At 38.9% G+C, this 25,275-nt stretch overlaps 1 protein-coding gene across 1 annotated transcript in view; it reads right to left on the bottom strand.

Moving 5' to 3' along the window:
* Positions 1–25,275, bottom strand: part of TRPC7 (transient receptor potential cation channel subfamily C member 7) — a 262,789-nt gene that overhangs the window by 163,905 nt on the left and 73,609 nt on the right. The window contains exon 3 of the mRNA XM_036749698.1: positions 16,460–16,642. Within this exon, the coding sequence (XP_036605593.1) occupies positions 16,460–16,642 (183 nt within the window). The remainder of the gene's footprint in view (positions 1–16,459; positions 16,643–25,275) is intronic.

The following is a 25,275-nucleotide window of genomic DNA, read 5'->3' on the forward strand; positions in this document are numbered from 1 at the left end:
GCTCTTCTAGAAGGACTCCCTTATTTTTCATATGAGGAATCTGAGGACCAACAAAGTTAAGTCACTTGCCCAATATCATGCAAATAATAAGAAAACCAGAATTGAACCCATGTCCTCTGACTCCAAATCCAGGAGCTTTCCTAGAGACCATGTTGTTTCAAAAGATGAGAGGATAAATGTCAGAAATTTTGAGTCTCTGTATGAACTAAGGTCTATGATGATATGGGTTGTTTGTCCTGGAGGCAATTACCAGTATGAGTTATCAAAAGGACATTTATGAAATTCTTAGAAACCCGTGAATATATCCCAGGTATTGAGGTGCTATTTTGAGTGTTCAACTGAACCTTTCCATGTAGATTTGGCCCTGGTTTGGCCATTCACAAGACCACAGATTTGGAAATGTAGAGTAACTTAGAGTTGACTAAGTTCAATATCCTAATTTTACAAATGAGAAACTGAGGCCAGAGAAAGGCTAAATGTCTTGCCCATAGTCACATAGATTGTAAGTAGCAAAGTCAGGATTTGAACATGATCACCTACAAATCCGGTGCTCTTTCCATTGTATGACACACACCTCCCTCCCATTCAGATGGGCAGAAATGGAACCAACCTATAGAACCAATGATGTTTCTTAGGAAGTCATGTGCCTGTCATTGATTTCCAACAAATATATTTATCCCCTTTTCTAGAAATAGTTTTAAAGGAAATAACAGCATTACAATAGCCTGTGGATCAGATAGAAATCATTCCTGACCTATTAAAATATTTGTTTAACAAGTAACTCATTGAATATTTTAGGTTGTGCCTGTAACTGATAAGGAGTGGAACAGCATTTTGGCATCCTTTTCCCCCAGTGCAGAAAAGACATGGATAGGTTGCAAATGTTTCCATTCATCCATTCAGCGTTAATTCATTCAGTCATTCACAAACAAGGCATTGTGCTATACTCTGGGGGGAGATACAAAGGTTAGATAAGAAATGATCCTTGCCTTCACTAAATGGAAGACCCTGTGCTAGGCAATAGGAGCATGAATAAAACCCAATCTATCTACTTTATAGTCAGAGGGCCCAAAGATGTGTGTGTGCGTGTGTGTGTGTGTGTGTGTGTGTGTGTGTGTGTGTGTGTTGGGGGAGAGAGTAATACAAGCTCTTAAACAATAAACACAAAGCAGTGTTATGATGTCATTTTCATGGACTAGAGTCATAAGATTTGATTGGGCATACTTTTAGTTTGATCTAGAACAATACTGCTGCTAATTTTATCTATGTAGTCATTCTGGAATAGCATTACTGGTCATGAAGTTCCTGGTTGTTGTTTTTGGTGACAGTAAAAAATATGTTAACTCCAATGTCACCATATAAGAGGGGAAAAAACCGAATATTTTTTATGAAAGGGTAAAACCAACATGGTGCGATGACACCAGAGCTCTCCTCAAATGCCCCTCTACAATAACTTTTTAAAAATGCACCTAAATGATTTCTGAGAAGAATAGTCAACAAAAAGTCAAAGTGAATAATATTTCCAACCAAGGGAAGCTTAGGAAGACAGAAATGGAGAGCTCTGTAGACACTGGGATTGAGACTAGATGGGAACACAGTGTAGCAAAAATGACACCGTCTGTGGGCTTTAGAGGTGACAGCAGCAATAGCAGTAGCAGCAATATGGGGAGTATACAGTGCCTGGGACAGTAAGGGGACTGAATATCTGGTCAGAAAGAGATTCCAGAGGACCTCTGTACTAGTACTGGATGCAGGATCAGGTTGTCACCTGATACTGTCACAGTATCATCACCCATTATTCTGTTCTGGATTGCAATTTCAGGGCTGTAAAGGCAATCAGTAAATGAGAAGATCTTCCCTCTACCCCCATTTGAATAGGCTTCAGGTGGGGCTCCAGTGGGGCCAGTGAAAGGAGGTCTGATTATATCTTCCCTCCCAAGTAGGCCCAAACCCCTAGCTAGTAGGTGCTAAAGCCTCCAGGGTCCTAAGGGGAGTTGCTAAGGCCAGAGCCAATAGTAGGCGGCTAAGTTCTGGTCATTCAGATGATGTTCTAGTCGATTGGATAATGTCTAAGGACTGTATAAAAAGAGAGAACAGAGCTTGGAGAGACAGAGGTGGTGGAAGCAGGAGAAGGAGGAGCAGCAGAAGCAGAAGCAGGAGAAGGAGGAGCAGCAGAAGCAGAACCAGCAGAAGTTAAAGCAGCAGGCTCTACTGAGAGTAGAACTGACCCACGTGCAGACTGGAGAGTGCTGAACGAGGGCTGGAGACCAGTGGGTAGTCTTCTTACTGGAGGGCCCTAGCATTGAGGGGGACCACGAGTATGATTTGGCTTACTGACATAATGTTTTTCTGTAACCTCCTGGATACTATTGTGAGGTGGGCTTATTGGATCTGGAAAGTTTTGGCCAAGATATTGAATTGGGGACATTGGTCTGTGTGCCTGCCACTTTGGAGCTTGAATAAATGCTTTAATTCCCCTGCCTTCTACTTAGAGAATTCCTTACATCCTGTGATTCTGAACCATTGAGGTATATTCATGATTTTCTTCGAAGTCATGAATTTTGCCTTTATGTTATAAGGGCACAGGGGAGCAGTTGTTGCCATGAGGGAGGAGAGGCCTACCTGAATAAGGACCAAACCACAGACCAGGAGGGCACTGGCCACATCTGCTCTTGAATCATACCACTTTTAGAAGTACCGAAAAGTTACAGAATACCGAACCTGGCTGTGAAAGCAGCAGAAGGATATAATAGACTGAAATTCAGGCCAGTCATGCCCAACTCTGACATGAAGTTCAGAGTCAATAATTTGTCTGGAAAAATGCATACAACAAGAAAAAAAATCTGACCATAAAGGACTGTTATGGTGACCGGGAAGGTCAATACACAAATTCAGAAGAAGACAATGACTTAAAAATATCTACAAGCAAACCATCAAAGAAAAAATACAGGCTGGACATAAGCCCAACAAAAATTCTTACAGGAGTTAAACAAAGAGCTTTAAAAGAGCAAAAACTGGTTTTAAATATCAAGTAAGAGTGGTAGAGGAAAAAGTTAGGAAAGAAAATGAGAACAATCCAAGAAAATTATGAAAATAAAATTAGTAGCTTGGTGAAAGAGGCATCAAAAATACTGAAGAAAATAACTCCTTAAAAATCAGAACTGGAAAAAAAATCAGAATTGACCAATTGCCAATTTCTAATACATTTAGATTAAGGAAAATGTTTGCAGGTTTACTTTTTTGAAATAGATGAATATTCACACAAATACAAATTGCCCAGATTAACACAAGGGAAATAGAATTCTTAAAAAAACTCAATCTTAGAAAAAGAAATTAGTGAAACAAGAATAAATGAACTCCCTAAGTGGGGAAAACAACAACTAGGACCAGATGATTTACAAGCAAATTCTACCAAATATTTCTACCAAAAAAATGGGTGAATGAAGAGTCCTATGGAATTTCTTCTATGACACAACTGTGGCTTTGATACCTAAACCAGGAAGAGCAAAAACAGAGAAAGACCAATATACAGACCAATCTCCCTAATAAATATTGATGCAAAATTTTAAATAAAATACTGTTAAGGAGACTACAACAATATATCTCAAAAATCATACTCTGTGACCAGAGTTAAAGAAATGCCAGGTTCATTACTAAGCAGCTACAAACATTATTGAGCATTATTAATAATGATATTAGCATGTCAATAACAAAAAATGCAAAAAATCATATGATTATATCAATATATGCAGAAAAAGCTTTTGATAAAATACAATGCCCATTTCTATTAAAACATAGGAATAAATGGAGCTTTATTTAATATAATAATTAGTATCTCTATAAAACTAAGAGCAAGCATTATCTCTAATGGGGAAAAACTGGAGGCCTTTTTAATAAGATCAGGGTTAAAGCAAGGATGTCCAATATCACCGTCATATTCAATATTGTAAAACAATAAAAAGAAATAGAAAGAATAGCATAGGCCAGGGCTGTCCAAAATGCGGCCCACGGGCCATGCGGTCTGCAGTGCAATTTATGTGGCCTGCCTACAAGCATAGAAATTTACATAAATGCTTTAGTAAATGAAACTGAACTCCTGCAGAGCTCTCACTAAAATGGCAAATCAAAATATATTGCCTATTGTTTCAATAAAAACCTAAGGTTGGACAGTCCCGACATAGACAATGAAGAAGCAAAACTATCACTCTTTGCAGATGATATAATGGTAAACTAAGATAACCCTGAGAGTCAACTAAAATAGTAGTTGAAACTTTAGCAAAATTACCACATACAAAACAAGCCCACATCAATCAGCATTTTTATACATTCCCAAACAAACCCAGCAGGAAGAAATAGAAAGAAAAATTCCATTTAAATAACTGAATACAGAATAAAATACTTGGGAATCTGCCAAGACACACAGGAACAAAATTAAAGAACGTTCTTCACATAAATAAAATAATGGGAGAAATATTAATTTCTCATTGGTAGACTGAGCCAATACATTAAAAATAACAGTACTACCTAAAACTTACTTATTCAGTGCTATGCCAATCAAACTACCAAATAATATTTTATAGGGCTAAAATATATAATAAGAAAAATCATCTGCAGGAACAAAAAAACAAGAATGTTGATCAATGAAAAACAATGTGAAGAAAGAGGGCTTAGATGTACCAGTTCTCAAACTATCCCTGAAAGTGGTAATCATTAAAACAATTTGGTACTGGAGAAGAAATAGAATGGTTGAAAAATAAAGTGGTTGAACAGAGTAGATACACATATACACAAGCAAATAAGGACAGTAACCTACTGTATGACAAACCCAAAGATCCTAGCTCTTGGTGCAAGAACTCGCTATCTGACAAAAACTGCTGGGAAAACTGAAAATTAGGCTGGCAAAAACTAGGCAAAGACCAACATCTCACCCTATGTGTCAAGATAGACTCAAAATGGGCACCTTATTTAGACATAAAAGGTAATATCACAAGCAAATTAGAGGGACATGGAAGAAATTTCCTGTCAAATCTATGGATGGGGAAAATTTCATAACCAAATAAGAGATAGAGAGGTTCATGGGAGCTACACTCAATTATTTCAATTACAATATTCTTTAATTTGCTCAAACAAAACCAATGCAACCAAAACTAGAAGCAAAACAGGAAACTGAGAGAAAAAATTATTTCTCAAATACACAGAGAAGTAAGCCAAATTTATAAAAAAAAATAGTCATTCCCTAATTAATAGATGATCAAGGAATAGGAATAGGTAGTTTTCAGAGGAAGAAATCCAAGCTATTACTAACCATATGAAAAAATGCTCTAAATCATTAATAATTAGAGAAATCCAAATTGAAACAAATCTGAGGCACCATCTCATATCCATCATATTGGCAAGATGGCAGGAAAGAAAAATGACAAATGCTGGAGGGGATGTGAGAAAACAGCAATGGCACTCTCTGTCCTCTAAGGAGATCAAAGAAAAAGGAAAAGGACTCTATGTGCAATGATATTTATAGCAGTTCTTTTTGTATTGGCAAAGAATTGGAAAATAAGGGGATGCTCATCAACTGGAGAATGACTGAACAAGTATTTGATTGTGATGGAATATTATTGTGCCATAAAGAAAATGATGAAGGGAATGGCTTTGGAAAAACCTGGGAAGATTTATATGAACTGATGAAAAGTGAAAGGAACAAAACCAGGAGAATAGTATGCACAGTAACCACAGAATTATGAAAATAAATAGCAGTGAAAGACTTAGTCACTAATCAATACAGTAAACCACCAGAACTCCAAAAATCTCATGGTGAAAAATGCTATCCACCTCCAGATAGAGAGCTGATGAACTCCGAATGTAGATTGAAGTATATTTTTCCCTTTATCTTTCTTGCTTTTTTCTCAGAACACAACTAATGCAGCTAACACATGCATGTTTTGCAGGACTTAATATTTATAATGGCTGTCTTATTTCTTACCATCTCAGTGGTTGAGTGGGGGCTTGTATTGGCATTCAAAATGGGCTCTTAGCACTTAATTCAACCAAGTGCCCTTGAAGAGTTTGGCCTTTATTTTCTTGATTAAATTAGGAGTCCTTGATGACCTCCTTGCCTCAAGGGAAATCCTAGTTTACATGGGTTTGAGTGACATGTTTGTGACATCAGAGGCTTTTAGACCACGTGGGTTTAAGTTGCATTTTTGTGATGATTTTAGGTCATGTGGGTGAGTCACAGTGACTCACCTTTGACCCTGAAAAAGATATAAAAACAGAGGTTGGCTTTCTCTTTTTCTGACCCACAGCAGTAGTGGCACTCATGGCTCTGGGCCAGGCATTGTAATGAGCTCCCCAGCTGAACTCAGATGTTGGTAACTATGAATTGTATTTGTGTGTCTGTCGATGTTTGTAATTTGTTGGTATTTGCTCTGAAGTTCAAGGTGCTGTCTTTTTCCCCTGAACTAAGTGAATGATATTTGTATGCTGGATTAAAGTAAGCTTGTTAACCCCTTAACGTCGCTTTCCTTAGTAAAGCAGATCAAAAGGACCTGGACTTGCAGCGTTCTGTGAGCCGGTTGTTGTTGGTTTTATACCCCCACAGCAACTGCTAACTGGATTGTTCAAACAGGGCTGAAGGAGGGAGAAAATTTGTAACTGAAAATAAAAATAAAATTTAAGGAAAAAAAAACAAAATGACATAAAAAGGCATAGTTCTTGTGGCCAGGAGATTTTGATGTGAGTCCTAGATCTCATACTTGTTTGTTATGTGACTTTGGTAAGTTACTTAACTATTTTAAGCTTCAGTTTCCTCATTAGTAAAAAATAATATTGGAACTAATTATCTCATGAGGTCGTTATAGAGAATGTACTTTGTAAACCTTCAGGTATTATGGGGAGAGGCAGTGTGCCTAGTAGATATTGTGGCACTGACCCTAAAGTCAGGAAGACATGAGTTCACATCTTGCCTCTGACACAAACTAGCTGTGTGATCCGGGGCAATTATGTAATCTATGGTGATTTAGGCAACTCATTAAGACCACAACTTAAAGAGAAGATGCTGACCTATTTTAGTAGAGCGATTTTCCTCACCTGGGAATTCCTGATACCAATGAAATTATATTAAATACTATATAGTATAGAAGTGTAAGCTGTGATTCATAAGTAAGCTTTGCAATTTTTGTCTATGGACTTTAACAGTTGCTAAACACCTATCATTTAACTTCCATTCATATCCTTTTTAAAAATCCTAATCAAAGAAATAAAATAAAACTGGCTTATACCATGACTTGTTATTCTATGGGTTAGTTATTCAGGTCAAATCTTGCCTCTTCTCTCCCTCCACACTCTTCCAATATAACTCCATACAGGAAACACCTGACATACTTGTTTTAGTCTATTGGAAGACAGTTCTGCCCAATGCCAGCATTACAGAATGGATGGACTCCATTTTATTTTTTCCTGTGATAGCAAGTCTGTTTTGCCCCCAATAAAGTAACTTCTCAGCCAGATACACTACATCATACAAACACAACTTTTCTTCTAGAGATTCCTGCAAAGAAATAAAAGACCATGGTTTACAATGATTGGTAAATTCTCCCTTAATACTTAGATCTGTTGCCCAGAAAGTAGAAAGAAATGGACCCTAGAAAGTCCTGCTGGGATATAGAAAGCTACAAACATCACTTTGGTGTCATATAGCCAGTCCAATGCAGAGAAGGGACTAAGCCAAATGCAAAAGAATGACAAAAACGAGGGTTGGGTGAAGGAACCGGGAATCATTAGCCCAGTGAAGAGAAGACTTGAGGGAACATGATAATTGTCTTCAAACATCTGAGAGCCTGTCACAACAAAGAGGAGTTAGATGTATTCTCCTTGGCTTCAGAAGGCAGAATGATGAACAATGGATAGAAGTTGCAGAGAGGCAGGCTTTGGTTTGAGCTAAGTAAAAGCTTCCCCAAAATCAGAATTCTCTCAAAGGAGCATGGACTGCTTTGAGAGGTGGTGGGCTCTCCCATACTGGCAATCATCAAGGAAAGGCTGGATGGCCACAAACTATGTTATACCAGGGTTTCTTATTCAGATATGAGTTGGACTAAAGTTCCTTTCCAAATCTGAGAGTCCAATTTTGAGAAGCTGTCTAATCAATGAGGGGGCATGGAACAGTAGAAAGAACAAGAGATTTGCAGTAGAGGATTTGGGTTCAAATTTAACTCTAACCACGTGACCTTGTGCAGATTTCTTTGAGCCTCAGGTCCCTTCCAGATCTAGATATAGCATCTCATTAATTGAAAGTGTCATAAAAGAGATCACACTTTGTAAAATTTGGCAGTAATTTGCAATTACATAATCAACATGGCAACAAGGGATTGCTTACTGTCATGTCCAGCTTCCTAACCCTAATTATTTGTCTAAATCAAACTTCAGCAGGGAAAAGACATGGCAGACAATACATGCTTAGAGCAATTAAGTGTTGGACCCAGTAGTGAGTTAAAGTCCTGTTATTTCCAAGTTTTGCTTGCTGAATGGTGATACTAATGATTTAGGAAGTCAGGAAATTAAAGACAGGACCATGGAGGGAAGGATTTGATTATAATTCCAGTGACACATTCTCCTGACCTCTAAGGACAAACTTAGGAGAGGACAGAGAACATTATCGCTCCGAGGATGGGCATCTAGGCCTTGGTAACCAGTGAAAACACTTCTCCAAACAACAGACTTTCTTTGGGCATGATAAGACGTAGGGATATAACACCACCATTACTGATGATGATGATGATGATGATGATGATGATGATGATGATGATGACAGCTAGCACTGATGCAGCACTTTGAGGTTTGCAAGAACTTTACAAATATTATCTCATTTGATCCTTACAATAACCCTGGGGGGTAGGTGCTCCTATTATCCCTCTTTTTCAGATGATAGAACTTAGGCAGACAGAAGTGAAGTGACCAGTTAAGGGTCACACAGGTAATAAGTGTCAGAGCTATATGTATGTATACACATACACACACATATACATACATATATATTATATATGCATATATGTACATACAAGTATATGTATGTATGCATACATGCATGTATGAATATGCACATGGGGCAGCGAGGTGGCATAGTGGATAGAGTTCTGGGCCTGAAGTAAGAAAGACTCATCTTCCTGAGTTCAAATCTGGCCTCAGATACTTACTAATTGTGTGACCCTGGGCAAGTCTTAACCCTGTTTCCTCAGTTCCTTATCTGTTGAATGAACTGGAAAAGGAAATGGCAAACCATTTGTGACCAGAATGGCCTTTGTTTTCTTTGGGTGGCTCAGTTTATCTCATTGGGTGCTGGGCCTGGTGCTCCTTTCCTGGGGCAGGAAGCCCAGAGACCATGCCTGGGAACAGAGAACTTCCTGTGTGATGAGTCATGGGGCTGGCTGAGGGGAGGCATTGACTCCATAGCCACACCCTATTGGGTGTTAACCTAGGGGAAGGGGCCAACTCAAGAACCAACCAGCCCTGGTCATTCAGGCGGCGCTTGATGATGTCAAAAACTCTGTAAGAGGGAAGAAGATGGCTTGAAGATTCCTCTTTCCTTTTCCAGTTGGCACAGGAGCAGTGGCGAGCGTGACTCTGGGCCAGCCTTTGCTCTCGGGCTGAGCCCAGATGTTGGTAACTATGAATTTTATTGGGTCTGTCTGTTGATATTTGTAATTTGTTTGTATTTTGTTCTGATGTTTGGGATGCTGGTTTTGTTTTCCCCCAAACTAAATGAATGTTCTGAACTTCAGGGTGCTGGCTTTTTCCCCTGAAGTAAGTGAATGAATCTGTATTTGGTCTGTCTGTTGATGCTTGTAATTTGTTTGTATATTCTTCTGAAGTTCGGGGTGCTGGTTTTTTCCCCCCGAACTAAATGAATGTTGCCTGTATGCTCCTCTGAACTAACTGAATGCTGGATTAAAGAAAGCTGGTCAACCCCTTCACCATGCTTTCCTTGTTTAAGCAGATAAAAAGAACCTGTGCTTTCCCGGCATGCCGGCAACCTCCTGGGTGCTGGCTGTGGGGGGATCTTACGCCCCCACAGAAGCTGCTAGCGGGATTGCTAAAACACCATTCCATTATCTTTGCCAAGTTGAGGTCATGAAGAGTTGAACATGACTAAGAAATGACTGAACATATATGTGCACATATACATATACATCTATATATATGTATACATATATGTGCATTTATTAAACTATCAATATTCAAATCACACTAAGACTTTTGGGACATCACATATATGCATAAATTATCTTTTGAGATGAAATATAAGAATATGTGATTTTCTCGATGTGGATACTCTCTCCACCAATAAAGATTGCAACATTTCTACCATTTGGTAGACACCTTCACCATTGGAGAGCTCTTGTGATTGAAAGTTTCCTCACTCTACTATGAACAAGATGGGAATGCAATTTTTCCTCCCTGACTAGAGGGAGTCTGGAACTTGAGTCATAGAGTCTGTGCAAAGGCCTTCCAAACTTTCAAACTATATCTACAACATCCTCCCGATCTACTAATTTTAAAATCCTGTCAAAAAAAAAATGAAATTTCAGTTCAGTCATTTCTCAGTTATAGCTGAATCGTCATGATCTTATTTGAGGATCTCATGCTCTTCTTGGCAAAGATGTTTTAGTAGCTTGTCGATTCCTTCTTCAAATCATTTTGTAGATGAAGAAACTGAAACAAATAGAGTTAAGTGACTTATCCATGGTAACACAGCTAACAAGTGTCTGAGGCCACAACTGATTCAGTCTTCCTGACTCTATCTATTGCTCCACCTAGCTGCTCCCAAATGAGTTTATTCCAGCATGACTGACTCTTTGTAAATAGCATTTCCCTTTCCAGATATCTGCCAACCATCTCTTTAACAATCTTTTCTAGAAATTTCCCAGAAATTGAAGTCAAACTCAGTGGCCTATAGATTTTGAACTCTACTATCTTCCGGTCTTTGAAAAGTCAGAAAACATTTGGCTTTCTCCAATCTTATGATTGCTCTCATATTTTCCATGGTTTTCAATATCACTGACAGTGACTCACATGCCAGTTTTTCCAAACCTTAAGATGGAGCAGGTGACTTAAATTCATCAAGGATAGATATGTAGTCTTTTACTATTTTCTTAGCTCATTGCCCTTTGCAGTAACATCAAGAAAAAAAGGTCCCTTCTTTCTATTGTCGGTTATTGTTATCCTATCCACTCTAAGAAGAGGTCCTACCCCCTATAAGATACTGTTATTTCTTCCAATTTAACATAAAAAGCCTTTTTGGTTATCCTTAATTTTCCTTGGCAACCCCAGCTCATTTTGGTTTTTAGCATTATTGGTAGTAACTTTATAAGACCATGCCATATTTTTATATTTATCTTCTTTTTCCCAGTCTCATTCCCATCTTTTTATACTCCTTTTTAAAACCTAAGTTTGCTGGTGAGTCCTTTGTGTATCCACATCACTCCTTATCGTTGGAGCTGCTTACTTTTGTGTTGTCAGAATTTGATTTGTTAGCATCTTTCATCCCCTGTGGGTTGACTTCTCCCAAAGAATTTTAGTCCATGGGGCTTCTGCCTATTTTTCCTTTGAACCCACTGAAATCCACTTTCCCAAAACAGCATGATATTCTTTGCTCAGTTTTTCTCTCCTGTATCATAAGTTTTGTTATGGAGTGGTCCTATCCTCTCCCCAATTCCACCCTGACTCCTACCAAGCTCCTGTCATTTCTGCTCTAGAAACCAGTTCATGACTATCAAGGTGAATCATAGCCAGAATGTAATTTATAGTTTCCTCCATGTTTTAAAGGTTGGAATTAATGCTAAGTCAAGTTTGGAAGTTACTAGCTATTTTTCTTTTGGGAGAGAGGGAGAGAGAGAGAGAGAGAGAGAGAGAGAGAGAGAGAGAGAGAGAGAGAGAGAGAGAGAGAGAGAGAGAGAGAGAAGGAGAGAAAGAGAGAGAAATGACTCCAGCAGATGTTTGGATAACTGAAGTCTCCCCACTCCATAACTTCCACATTATGCCTTGGTGCCAAGCTTGTGATCTATTCCCCAAACTCTTCATCTTATTTCTGCCCAGATGGTCTGTACTATACTTCAAAGACAAAATCACTTCTATTTCCCCCTCCTTTCACTCACCCAAATCTTGACTGTCATCTTTCCCCAGCCAATAATTAAAGTGAAGCTGTGTTAATCAGAATCCATTCCCTTTCTACCCTGACTTCTAAAAATCCTTAGCTTCCATTAAGGTTTATCTCAGGGTCCATGCTTCTGATCCTTTTATTTGTTAGTCCTTTCTCTCCCTCCTCAAATTACCTTATATTTACTTATCTGTTTACTTCTCTTCCCCACCCCCCCCAACCCCACCCAACCTCCACCCCCATAGCATGTAAGCTCCTGGAAGGCAGGAGCTGCTTTTGCCTTTGTATCTCTCATAGCATAGGGCCTTGTATCTAACAACAGGCACTTAATGAATGCATGTTAAATTTAATGGACAGAAGAGAAATAGGCTTGTAGTATGAAATTCAAGATTAAAAAAATAGCAAAAGGCAAAGAATGATTAGAGTTTTTCCACTGGGCATTTTTCCCTAAAAATCCTTGATAGTGTAAATTAAGGTCAAGCCAAATTTGGCGAGTGTACAGAGGAGCTGGTTCTCACAATGTCAGAGTCTGCCTTGACTTTTTATTCTCCCTTAGCCCCTGAGTGCAATCAGTTATCAAGTCTTGTCAATGTCCTCTGCAACATCTCTCTCTTTGTCCCCTTCTCTTTATGCACAATACCATTGCAACTTCATGACTTCTCAGCTGAACAGCTGTACAGCCCCTCCATTATATACCCAGCTCCCAGTCTCTCCTCTCTCTAATCCATTCTCTACATAGACTTTCAGAGTGATATTCCAAAACACAAGTGCGACCATATCACTCCTCCTCCTTGTGAAAGTGTCAGTTGTATCCAAGATACAAAGCAGTTTAGCTTTTAAAAGCCTTTGCCACCTGGCTCCAAACTACCCTTTCAAGCTTACTGCTCATTTCTCTCCTTCATTCATTCTACACTTCAGTCAAACGAGCCTACTTGCTGTTCCTTATCCCTGATATTTAATTTCTTTGCCCAGTTCTTTTGTATGGTCTAACACTCGGTGCCTGGAAAGATCTCCCTCTTTGTCCCTGTCTTTTGGAACCCTAGCTTCCTCCAAAGGGAAACATAAGTGTTAGGTCTTCACATGAGGCTTTTCCAAATTCCCTGATTGTTAGTGCTTTCCTTCTCTTAATGTCATGAATTTTGTATTTACTTCTCTAGCTACATGCTGTTTCCCACAAGTAGAGTATAAGCTCCTTGAGGGCAGAGACTGCTTTAGGTTTGTCTTTGTATCTCCAGTGTTAAGTAGAAGACTGGATATTTAAGAAATGCTTAATAAATTCTTGTCAGATTGGATTTAATTGAATCATATTTAGTTGAATTGAATGATATCAGTGTACTCACTTTCTGGTAATTTTCAAGGAATTACTGAATAACATTGTCTTAGACGGATAGGAAGGAAATTTGGAGGACATCCTAATCCCATTACCATTAGAGGAAGGTCTTGGAAACCAGAAAGTCTGGCATTTTATTTTGGACCTTTATCATCCTTCTACAGATTAGAGTTACCTGGGGTTTCATTAGGCTTTTTATTTTTTCATTTATTTATTTTTGCTTTTGCCCTATATGTGGCTGAATTTCATCATGTGCTAGTTGGCAGAAGTAGAGGTCCTTTGATCTCTGAAGAGGAGAAGAGTAGAGGAGGAGATATTTTGCATTTCATAGATAGATAGATGGATGGATGAATGGATAGATAGATGATAGATAGACAGAGAGATACATTTGTATATGTGTATATTCATCTTGAGTTGTTCCTTAGCCATCCGTTGAGACATATTTGTACTTCAAGGAGACAGATCCTTGGCAGCTTCAGAAAGTGACTGCTGTGAGCTGGGGAAAAAGCCTCAGTGAGCCCTTGTGGCTAGGATGCGACTGAAAAATGAAGGATTATAAAGCCAAGAAAGTAGGATTAAACATTGGCACTGGTTTAAAAACCAAAACCAAAATCATAAAAAGAAAAAGAAAACACCCTCCTGAATCTAAGCTTCCTAGGCCTAGCCTCAAGTGTCCTATTTTCCTTAGCCCAGTTAGTTTTTTTGGAAACTCCCTTGGAGCACAAGCCCTGAGACCAATAAAACAGGCTAATTTGTAGAATTTTTAATTGTGACAGAAGGAAAAGTATAGAAAAAATGTGTTTAGCATAGGAGATCTCCCTTGATGGTTTCAGCTGACACATTTTTTTTCACCAAAGGTAGTTTGCTTTAGATAAACAAAATATCAAGATTAGAGTGGGCTGAATGCACTTCTTAAATACCTTGCTAGTCTTTGCTGACATTAGCTTAGGTTGTAACAGACATCTGGATAAAAACATAAAGTTTTAATTATTTCTTTGATGTGCAATGAACCTCAGTGTGGTGCGGCAGAATGGTACTACGTCAACTCAGAAGTCAGATGACCTGGGTTCACATCCCATCTCTGCTACCACCTGACTATGTGACCTTTGTCCAGTCACTTACCTGTCCTAGCCTCAGTTTTCTGATCTTTGAAATGGGGGAGCTGGTCCAGATGGGTGTGGAAGGGCATGTGAAGTCCCTTTTCTATCTAAATCTGTCATACTGTGACATGGATAGTTAGCTAACTGAATGATAGAACACCGATTCAAAGAGTTTAAGAGCTTGAAGGAGACTGTGGCTCCCTAGTCCACCCTGTACACAAAAGGAGCCCCCACTACACTCTATTCAACAGGAAGACTTGGAGTGAGGGGCGACCCACCATCTCTCCAGGCCATTCACTTTACTTTTGGGTGGCTCTAATCATTAAGAAGGTTTTCCTGACATTAGGCCTGTATCGACCACTTTGCAACTTCCACATCTCGCTCCTTGTTTTGCCTTCTGGGGCAACAGAACGAATCTAATCTCTCCTTCACGTGATGGCCCTTCAAATACTTGAAGATGCTATCATTTCATTTCTCCCCCAAGTCTTTTCTTTTCCTTCAGGTTAAATATGTCCAGTTTCCTTAACTAATAACACTTTAAGGTTTAATCTAGATCTACGGTGTCACGTGGAAATATCCACAGTTGAATTAAAGTGAAATAATAATGATGATAACTGACATTTTATAGCATGTTAGAATTTGCAAAACGCTTTACATATACCATCTCAGTTGAGCCTATCCTGTAAGGTATATATGCTACTTACTAATATCCTCATTTTTAAGATGAGAAAACTTTGGCCTAGCGCGATTAGGTCACTTTTCCATGGTCATATAGCCAGTAGGTGTCAAAAGCTGGACTTGAATTCAGATCTTCCTTACTTTCAAGTACAAAACTCTACCTACTTCACCACTTGACCTTACTCTTTGTGGATCTTCAAGAAATATTGGGTTCGTTTACTGAAATTTAAATAGAAATTCACTTGGTTCACCAAAGCATTAGCTCTAATTCTCCTAGTGGAGGACAGAGATGAACAGAACAGTCTCAGAGTTTGAAGGAAATGGAAACTATCTAGTTCACCTAACACCCAAAAAAGATTTCCTCTACGACACATTTAACATATGGTCATCCAACTATTGCTGAAGAATCCACTGCCATCTGAATAGCAGCCCATTGCACTTTTGGGCAACACAAATATTTTGGAAATTTACCTTTAAATAGAACCAATATCTGTCTCTCTTTTATTCCACCTATTGCTTTTGGTTTGCCATCTGTAGCCAAACAGAACTAGCCTAATACCTCTCCCACAAGGTAGTCTTTAATATTTTAGGGCAGATATCATGCCCCCTATAGCTCTCTTCCATACTCCCTTTCTTCCCCAGTCCTTCTCTTCCCCAGGCTATAAAGCCCTTCAAATAAACCTCATATGGTATAGACTCAGGGCTCTTTGTCAACCCTAGTTGCCCTCCTTTGGAGGTTTTCCAGCCTGTCAATGTTCTCCACAATGTGTTGAGGAGGAGGAGAAAGGTTGCCATCTGTTGCTGTTGATTCATTCTCTGAATCTTGCTGATAAGGCCTTCTGTATTTCCCCAGTAGGCTGAGAACCATCCTCTCTTCCTGACCCACTATAATCCAATTAATGAATCAATCAGCATGGCCCTTCCTCACATGTCAAGAAACCATCCTCTTATGTCTTGCAGTTTAATGGCCCTTCTAATGGGTGACATATTTCAGCCCTACCTGGTGAGCTAAAGGTAAAAGAGGTTATATGAGGCCTGCAAACAATGTATTGCATTCCTTCTTACCATAGTTCGGATTGTTAGTACCTAAACAGTTCCCTTGAAGAGTAAAATATGCATTACATGCAAAGGAATATGTTAGTAGCACTACTGAAGTGGTGACCCAAAGCCCCGTTAGTAGATGAGTTTGGAGGGGGAGAAACTTACCTTTTTGACCTCGTACTTAATGGCAAGCTTGATTCGGCTCAGACTTGGACGATGATGATCGGCCCAGACTTGGATGTTCACATCGCCATTTAAAATTGCCTCCACTTCTTCTGTGTCCCTGCAGAGGTCCAGCACACCCACCACAAAATCCTTGCATTGCATAGATAACTTCCTGTAATCATTCTAGCAAAATAAAGAGAAATCGGGGGTGTTTAGCACTGGGCGGTATAGATGCATTCATCCAGGGCAGGAATGTAAATCCGTAGCCCCTTGAGGACATTCTATCCAAAACCATTGTATTAAATGTAGACAGGGAAGAGTGATGCTTCATTTTCTGGTGAAAGTAATTTAGGGTACCAATTCCTGTCAGGTGAATGAGAGTCCTTAGAGGTCACCTTGAGAATCTCCATGCTATAATGGCAAGAATATTACATTTGCAGTCACAGTACCTGGGATCTTATCCTGATGCTTGACATTTTCTGTCTGTCTGATACTGGCCAAATTACTTCCCTCTTCTGGACCTGTTTCCTCATCTGGAAAATAAGGCTGTGGACAAGACCTCTCCCACCTCTAAATCTTGTGATCTGCCACTTACTGACTAGATTAATGATCTGATAAATAAAATAACAATGCATGAAAAAACTGACAGACTTCACTGTTACCATCTCCAACTCATCTGAACCACTTACTTTTAGATAGGATGAATATTGAGAAAAAAATCCAGCTTTTTAATTTGAAATTGGAAAGATGCAGGATTGACAAAATAGCATGTAGGTATGTATTTTTTTCATGGTATCTGCATTTCTGAAACATTATGGATGAACTGGGCCTGTGAAGTCAAATTGTATTTTAAAGGTCACATTCTTAAAGAAAGAAACCACATGGCAATCTTTTTCAAAAGATCATCCCTTAATCTATCTATTTGTAGTGGAAGGAGAATGCGTCAATAGTGAAAAGAACACTAGATTTGAAGTCAGAGGATGAAGATTCAAACCCTGACTCTGCTAGTTAGTATTCCTTTCTCCTCTCGGTTCTCATCTCTATAAAATGAGGGAGTTGGACTAGATCATCTTAAGGGTCCTTCCAGCTCTGACTGATTCTATGATCCTAAGGAAAATTTTTTGCAAAATTTTTTTTTCTAAAGTAAGGGATATTTGAACTTCTTGGAATCTACTTTTATTAAGGCAATACTTCTTTTTCAGTATAGAATGACAGCCTGCCTCTTCCTCACTTTTCATCCTCCCACCCCCCATTTTATCTTCATTTTGTTTTCTTATGTGTTCCAGGTAACAATCTCAAATGCCCATAAACACCTTTATAAAATAAGATTCCCTACCCCCACAACCTCTTTGTTTGCAGGAAAGAAAAATCTCATTCCCTTGAGGTTCCCTTGCCAGCAATGAGATGGCCTCTGGGATTTCTTCCAACTCTGATATTCTGGGATTCTCTGATCAAAGTTGAAATGAATTTATCCAGCGACTACAGGAAAAGTTAAATGTCACTTTCACTTTTAGTTGCTGTCAAGTACTCCAATTGCTAAAAGGAAAAAAAAACGGACTATCTACCTTGCTGAAAAATCTTTTGTTCCTCCAGGCATATATTTGAAACTGGACTAGGCCACTTTGGGCTTGTTCACTGACTCTCAGTGCCTTTCATGAAGAGTTACATTAAAATGTCATTTTATATTGGAAATAAGAGCAAGTATATATACATATATATATTTCCACATATTATATATATGTATGTGTATATATATATATATATATATGTATATATATATATATATATTTTTTTTTTTACCAAGAAAAGGCTAGACTAAGAAGCTTTGAGATGGATTGGTTACTTTTACTTGTTATTCACATCTCTGCTAGGAGTTAGTTCGTTATTTTGATTCCATAGAGGAGAAATCACAGCTGTTTCAGCCAAACAGAACAAATCAGGCCCTCTCCTGCCTCACTGTCCTAGCTCTTCTTGTTCCCCATGCTTTTAATGCTTTCCCTCTCCCTCTGTACCTGTCGAATTACTATCCCTCCTTTAAAACCCAACTCAAATGCCACCTCCTCTATGAAACCTCTTCTGATGCTCCCAGGTATCCCCTTGTACCTCTCATAGGACACTGTTGTATAGCTCTCTCATGCACTTACAAAATAATGCATATTAGAGCTGAGTGTGACTGTGTTTCACCCCTATAACATACTGTGAGTTCCAAGAGAATGGGAGATATATTTTATTTAAACTGTTTTTCTCCCAATGTGGCTAAATACACCATTCTACACCCAGTGGTGCTGAAGAAATGTTAGATGAACAAGTGAATGAACTTACATAAATTTCTCAACAGAGGGTCCATCTAATTATGAAGCTTTGGGAAAAGTATCCGAGGTACGTGTGTTATGCTACGGAATGCATGGGGCTGTTGGGAGAAACTGCTTGAGATCTGGGAAAGGGGTATGGAATACCGAGAAGAGTTAACTAAGTGGGAAAAAGCAGGGTGGTGAATAGAGTACTCGATCCAAAATCCTGACTCAATTATTGATCAGCTGTGTGACCCTGGACAAGTCTTTCAACCTCTCATAGCCTCAGTTTCTTCATCTGTAAAATGGAGTTAATAAGAGAATGCATATCATAGGGTTGCTATGAAGATTGTATATTATAATGTGTATAAAGCACTTAACAAATTGTAAAGTGCCACGTACATGGTTGTGGTTGTGGAGTCTGTCTGACACTTTTCAAACTATTTCCTTCTCCAGCTCATTTTATAGATGACGAAACAGGCAAACAGGTTAAGTGACTTGCCCAGGGTCACATAGCTAACAAGTGTCTGAGACCAGATTAGAGCTCAGGAAGGTGAGTCTTCCTGACTCCAGGTCTAGAACTCTATCCACAGCGCCACCTAGCTGCCCTACATAAATGATAGTTATTTTCAGCGAAAGAGCGCCCTTTTATGGCTGTTTTATCTTTATTGCTTACCTTCATTTTGTTCAAATGAGCTAAGGAAAAGAGAAAATGTAGGGTTTTTAAAAAACAAGCAAACAGAAAGAAAACTTAGGAAGAAGGCAAGATGTGAGAGGCCTTCTTGGATTCTGTTTTGTCCCACCAGAATAGGCTATACCAATGATCTAACTACAGACCTATTTTCTGCAGTTCATATTCCCAGAAAGGGAAGGTAAATGGAACAAGTATTTCTTAAGCACCACCATGTGCCAAGCACTTTTACAAATGTCACCTTATTTGATCCTCACAACAACCGTGGAGGTAGATGCTGTTATCTCCATTTGACAGATAAAGAAACTGAGGCGAACAGAAGTTATGTGATTTGCCCAGGGTCAGAGAAATGTGAAATGTCTGAGACTGGATGTGAACACAGATCTTTCTGACTCCAGGTTCAGGGCTCTCTCCACCGTACCACCTAGATAGTGTATCATAGAACCATCATTTAGAGCTAGAAGAGACCGAGAGGAATTCAATCTTATCATTTTACTGATGAGAAATTTGAGTCCTACAGAGGTTCAGTGACTTGCCTTAAGCTCACACAGTTTAGAGTAGAGTTTGGTCCTGGCCCTTTGACTTAAACAGTGTTCTTTCTGCTAAACCAGGTCCTTCACTACTTCTTTTCAGCTTTTGACCATTTTCATCCTAGATATTCTCTTCTCTCTGGATTTTTGTGACATTCCTTTCTCATGGTCTTCTTTCTATTTGCCTGAATGCTTCTTCTCAGACTCTTTTGCTGATTATCTTCCATATCATGCTCTCTAATTGTGGTCATGCTCCAAGACTTTGTCTTAGGCCCTTTTCTTTTCTTTCTACACTCTTTCACTTACCTATTCAGGGTTTAAGATTTATATATCTATTCCTAATCTCTTTTGAGCAACAATCTCAATCCATGAACAGCCTATTGGACATTTTAAATGAGATGCTAGGTGTCCTATCATCTTCTCAAGCTCAGTATGTCCAAAAGAACTTTCTCTCCAACTATACCCTCTCTTCGAAACCTCCCAATTTTTGTTGAGGGCACTACCATTCTTCCAATTTTCCAGATTTGCAACCTTAGTATTATTTGAGACTCTCATTTTCATTCACCCTACATATTCAGTCAGTTGCCCAGTTTTATCATTTGTAGCTCCCTGACCTACCTCACATCCATCCTCTCTCTACTTCTACAGCCACGGCCCTAATTCAAGTCTTTATCACTTCTCACTTGTCCTATTGGAATTGCCTATTAATTGTTCTTTCTGCCTAAAGTTTCTCTTCTTCAACCTACCCTCCACAAAGCTGCCAAAGTCATTTTCACCACAGTACAGGTTCAACTATGTCACTCCTCTACTCATTAAACTCCACTGGCTATTCTTTACTTCCAGGAGCAAATGTCTACTCCTTTATTTCACATTTAAAGCCCTTCACAACCTGTCTCTAGACTGTTTCTCCAAACTTAGTATACATACTCCCCTGTATATATAATGCAGCCCAACCAAATTTGTCTTTTTATCATCCCTTCCACATGGCACTTGATATCTCCTCTCTCTGGCTGTAGCTCCATTTCATTATCTCCTCTCTTCTGCCTCTTAGAATCTAATGTTTACTTTAAGGTCTTTTACATGATGGTTTTCCTGATTTCTGCAATTTCTAGCAGTTTTCCCCTTAAATTATCATGGATCTATCATGTGTATAACTGTCTATAGGTCCATGTTGTCCTTCCCAGCTAGACTGTAAGCTTACTGAAGGCTGGGGTTGTTTCACTTTTGCTTTTGTATCCACACTTCCTAATATAGTATCTGACACATAGTAGGCACTTAATCAGTTGTGCTCTTAATATTTTGGATACTATGACACTTTAACATCTTATTGTCACTTTTCAAACCTCTTTCATTGTCTTTGGCTTGAAAGCTATGATATTTTTTGTTCCCCCTTCTCTATGAAATATATACTGTCCACATTGGTTACACCTCGTTAGTTTCTTTATCTGAGTAAATCCTTCTCAGGAATTGGATAGGGATCCCTCTCTTTAGAAAGGAAAGGGCAAGATAAAGGTGAAGTTGGGGGAGGTCTGGGCACAACTGATACCAAGGCCAGGTCTTGCACATCCTTAACCCAATCTTATCTTCCACAGGACCAATATTGGCCTGCCATGCCCTGGCAAAACAATGCCAAAGCCTCCCTTTATTTCTCTGTTCTGGCTTTAATATGGACTCCCTTTCTGCTAAAAGGTTCATGTTTCGTGCTCGACATCTATTTCTATTTCTCCTATAATGAGGGACAGTATCATGTTTGTAATCATTTGCTCACAATTTTTATGAACAAAAATTCATAATTAGCCCTTTTTTACAAAGCAGAGATTAGAAGACTCTCTGACTGAAAGAAGTCTGAAGGTCAGCTGGTGATGAACTGGGGAACAACTATAGCTGGAGAATTAGCTGAGCATGACTGTGAATTAGAGTGTTAGAGCCAGGGCACAGGCTCATTATGAATCACGATTACCCCAATACTAGTTGCAACCATCATAATAATGATATGTTGGGGAAATTCAGTGTTCACTGAATTCTCACACTGACAATGAGCTCCAAGGAGCAGGGCAGCTTTCCTAGCTGAGGTGGAAGCTAGATAAAGTCTGCATCTGAGGCCTTGAGAATGACTTCAAAAAATGGTTTTCTTAAGCAATACACACACATGTGCACACACACACACACATTGCCACCAGGAAAGTAAGAGATTCTATTCAAGACAATTTTGATTGTTACCTTGGGGGCTTTTATTAGAGCTTATATAATGGAAAACTTTGGCCAAAGACCAAACCACATTTAACCACTGATGTTAGTTCTGTGACTTAAGTTGTTCTTTCTCTTCCTTCCTATCTTTTCTCTATGAAGGGGCCAAGAGGCAGTGAAATGTCTAGAAAGCAGGCATCTAAGAAGAAAAGCAAGAGCAGAAATGTCCAAGATAGTCCATAGCTGGTTATTCAACTCTTGGACAGTAAAGAATTGACTGTACTTTCTGTTGCCCTGGTCCAATGAACAGAAAGTGCAAAGGAGTCAGAAAATCACAAATGTCTTGTGACTTGCTGCCTGACCCCTACAAGGACAGAAAATATTATCACTGACTATATGTATTAAGATATTAACACAGCCTGCACAGAAAGAAGTCCTATTATCTTCTCTCTATCTTTGCAAGCAGCCAACACATTCACCTCATATTACAATTTATTCAACATTCTGCCAGAATGGGTCCCTATCTCTACTTAGTGGAAGAAAATGATTCATTATTCATTCCCTGGGACCATGATTGGCTTTTAAATCACTCAGATTTAGGCTCCCTTTCACTAATATTTTCATTTACCTTGTTGTAGTCACTGTGAATATTATTCTCCCTGTTCTGCTTATTTCATTCCAGTCATAGAGTTTGTATGAGACATACATTCTGGTAATGGCTAATGAGTGTTTTGATTAAATATATTTCTTGGGTCATTTCTGCATACCATCTTTAGAACGTTGCTGTATTGATGGGCTGAAAAAAGGAGCAAGCTCCTTTACAGGGTAGCAAACCTCCTTACTAAGACCTGTGTCTTCTCTGATTTTGAATGCTTTCAACATCTGGTCTCTCCTGATATTTTTCTAGCCGACCTAAGGCTAAAGATCATTCCCACGTTCCTACTAAAGATCATTCCTACAAAGTAGATCTTGGAGCCAAATAATTGTTGCTTTCTGATCTTCCCATTCTGGTGATTTAAGCTGAGCTCTGGGAAACACCTGGACACTGGGTAATGGGAGAAATGTCTGAAATAAGAGAGATCAAATATGTCTTCCAGAATGCAAAGCTACCACATACTTTCAGGTCCCAGAACTGGCTCATAGCCATCATCCCTGACTGGTTTACAAGCCTAAATAGCAGAGTATTTTCCCTCAAACTTTTGCTAGAAAGGAAAGCAACGTTGTTTTCTTTCCAGAAAGTCTTCATTGGTTGTATGACTCTGGGCAGGACACTTAGCCATTAAGTGCTCTAGGCAGCTCTCCAAGAATATTACTTGCAGAGATGTTGCCAGCCTGCTTTTGGTAAAAGGAATTTCTTCATCTGGGAGTTTCCAATGTTAATAAAATCCCAGGTCCAATTCTTATCCTTAACCAGTTAATTAAAAAAAATCAATCAAAGTAGTAGACTGTACATATGAAGTTAAACTAGGTTATACAAATTCTGGGAAAATTTATTGAATGACACCTACTCTGCAATGTGAATAATCAACTCGGTCCACAATTACCAGATACCCTATGGAGTTACAGCACCAGTGTCTCAAGCAAGAATTCATACCTGTGTATGAGAAGCTACATGTATGTGGTTCATATGGTGCATATATATAAATCAAATATATGTGTGCATGGATATATGCATGTACATGTATGTGTATGTATGTGTGTTGTATGTGTATATTGTATATACATATATATATAAATAATCATAGAATCAGCAGCAATGGAGCTGAAGATGGGAAGGTGGAATTCAATAGAAACTTATAGACCTGGAATAGATGGTACAAGGCACTAGGCTGCTCATGCTGAAGCATCACTTGGATCTGCAGAATTTTGGAAGCCTATGATCTGCCAAAGAGGACTTTCTGTAGTGTATGTGTGTTTAAGAGCACAGAGGTGTGTTGATGTGGATGTGTACTATATTTGTGCTTAATATGCTCATAAACTCTGTGTGTAGTTTAGGGTGTATGTATAGCATCCAAAAATCATTTGTGTTTTCAAACGTGTATTGATGTAAGTCTGTTTATGAGTGGAGGTGGGGACAGACCTATGAATTCATTATAATAGAGAACTCCCAGATTAGCAGACTCTCTCTACCAATGTTAATTAGCACCATGCCTGCTTAGAGAGTTGTCTAAAGTATTGAGAGTTTCGGTGATTTGTTAAAGGTCATAGAGCCAGTATGTGTCACAGGTGAGACTTGAACCGAGGTCTTACTGGCTGGTTCTCTATCCACTATACTATACTGCCTCTCATATATTAAATATATTTGTTGTTATCATTGTTTAGTCACATCTTATCCTCTGTGATTGTATAGATCATAGCATGCCAATGCTATCCATAGAGTTTTCTTGGTTTGCCTTTCCTTCTCCAGTAGATTAAGACAAACAAGTTAAGTGACTTGCTCAGGGTCATACAGCTGGTAAGTGTCTGAGGCAGGATTTGAACCCAGGTCTTCCTGAATCCAGGTCCAGCGTTCTATCCATTGAGCTGTAAATGTATCATAGTATTAGTATTATGTGTAAACATGTAGTTGTGTGCATGGACCTATTTATGCAAAGGTGAAAATTATATGTCTACATATGTATTCCATTTGCATGTTTATGAGTTTGTATGCATGGGTGTATGCCTATTTATGTGTTGTCTGTGTTGCATGAATGTGCACAGTACAATGAACATTTGACTTGTGGTTTTTATTAAAATACTTTTCCTCTTTTTATTTTTGTCTAGATCCATTGTTGTATTTTTCTGGGAAAACTCCCTCCACTGATAGTGATACCCCCTCATTAGTAATTGGTTTATAGTCTTAGAGAGTAAATTGGAGTACTGAGAGGTTCAGCGTTCTGTCCAGAGTCTCTCAGACAGTATATGTGAGCACCTCTTACTCTTCAACTTATCAAAGGGAGAGACATTGAAATTTGAAAATGAAAGGTTTTACTTGTCTGCATGGTTTTTTTTCTTTGAAAGATGAGCACATGTGGGTGTGGATGGAGACAGTGGAATGAGGAGGCCAGGGACAGAGGACAAATATGTCTCTAAAATGAACATTTCTAAAAGGTTGATGGTCCAGGTCCTGCAATTTTG

The sequence above is a fragment of the Trichosurus vulpecula genome, chromosome 3, assembly GCF_011100635.1.
Source record: "Trichosurus vulpecula isolate mTriVul1 chromosome 3, mTriVul1.pri, whole genome shotgun sequence".
Classification (NCBI taxonomy): Eukaryota; Metazoa; Chordata; class Mammalia; order Diprotodontia; family Phalangeridae; genus Trichosurus; species Trichosurus vulpecula.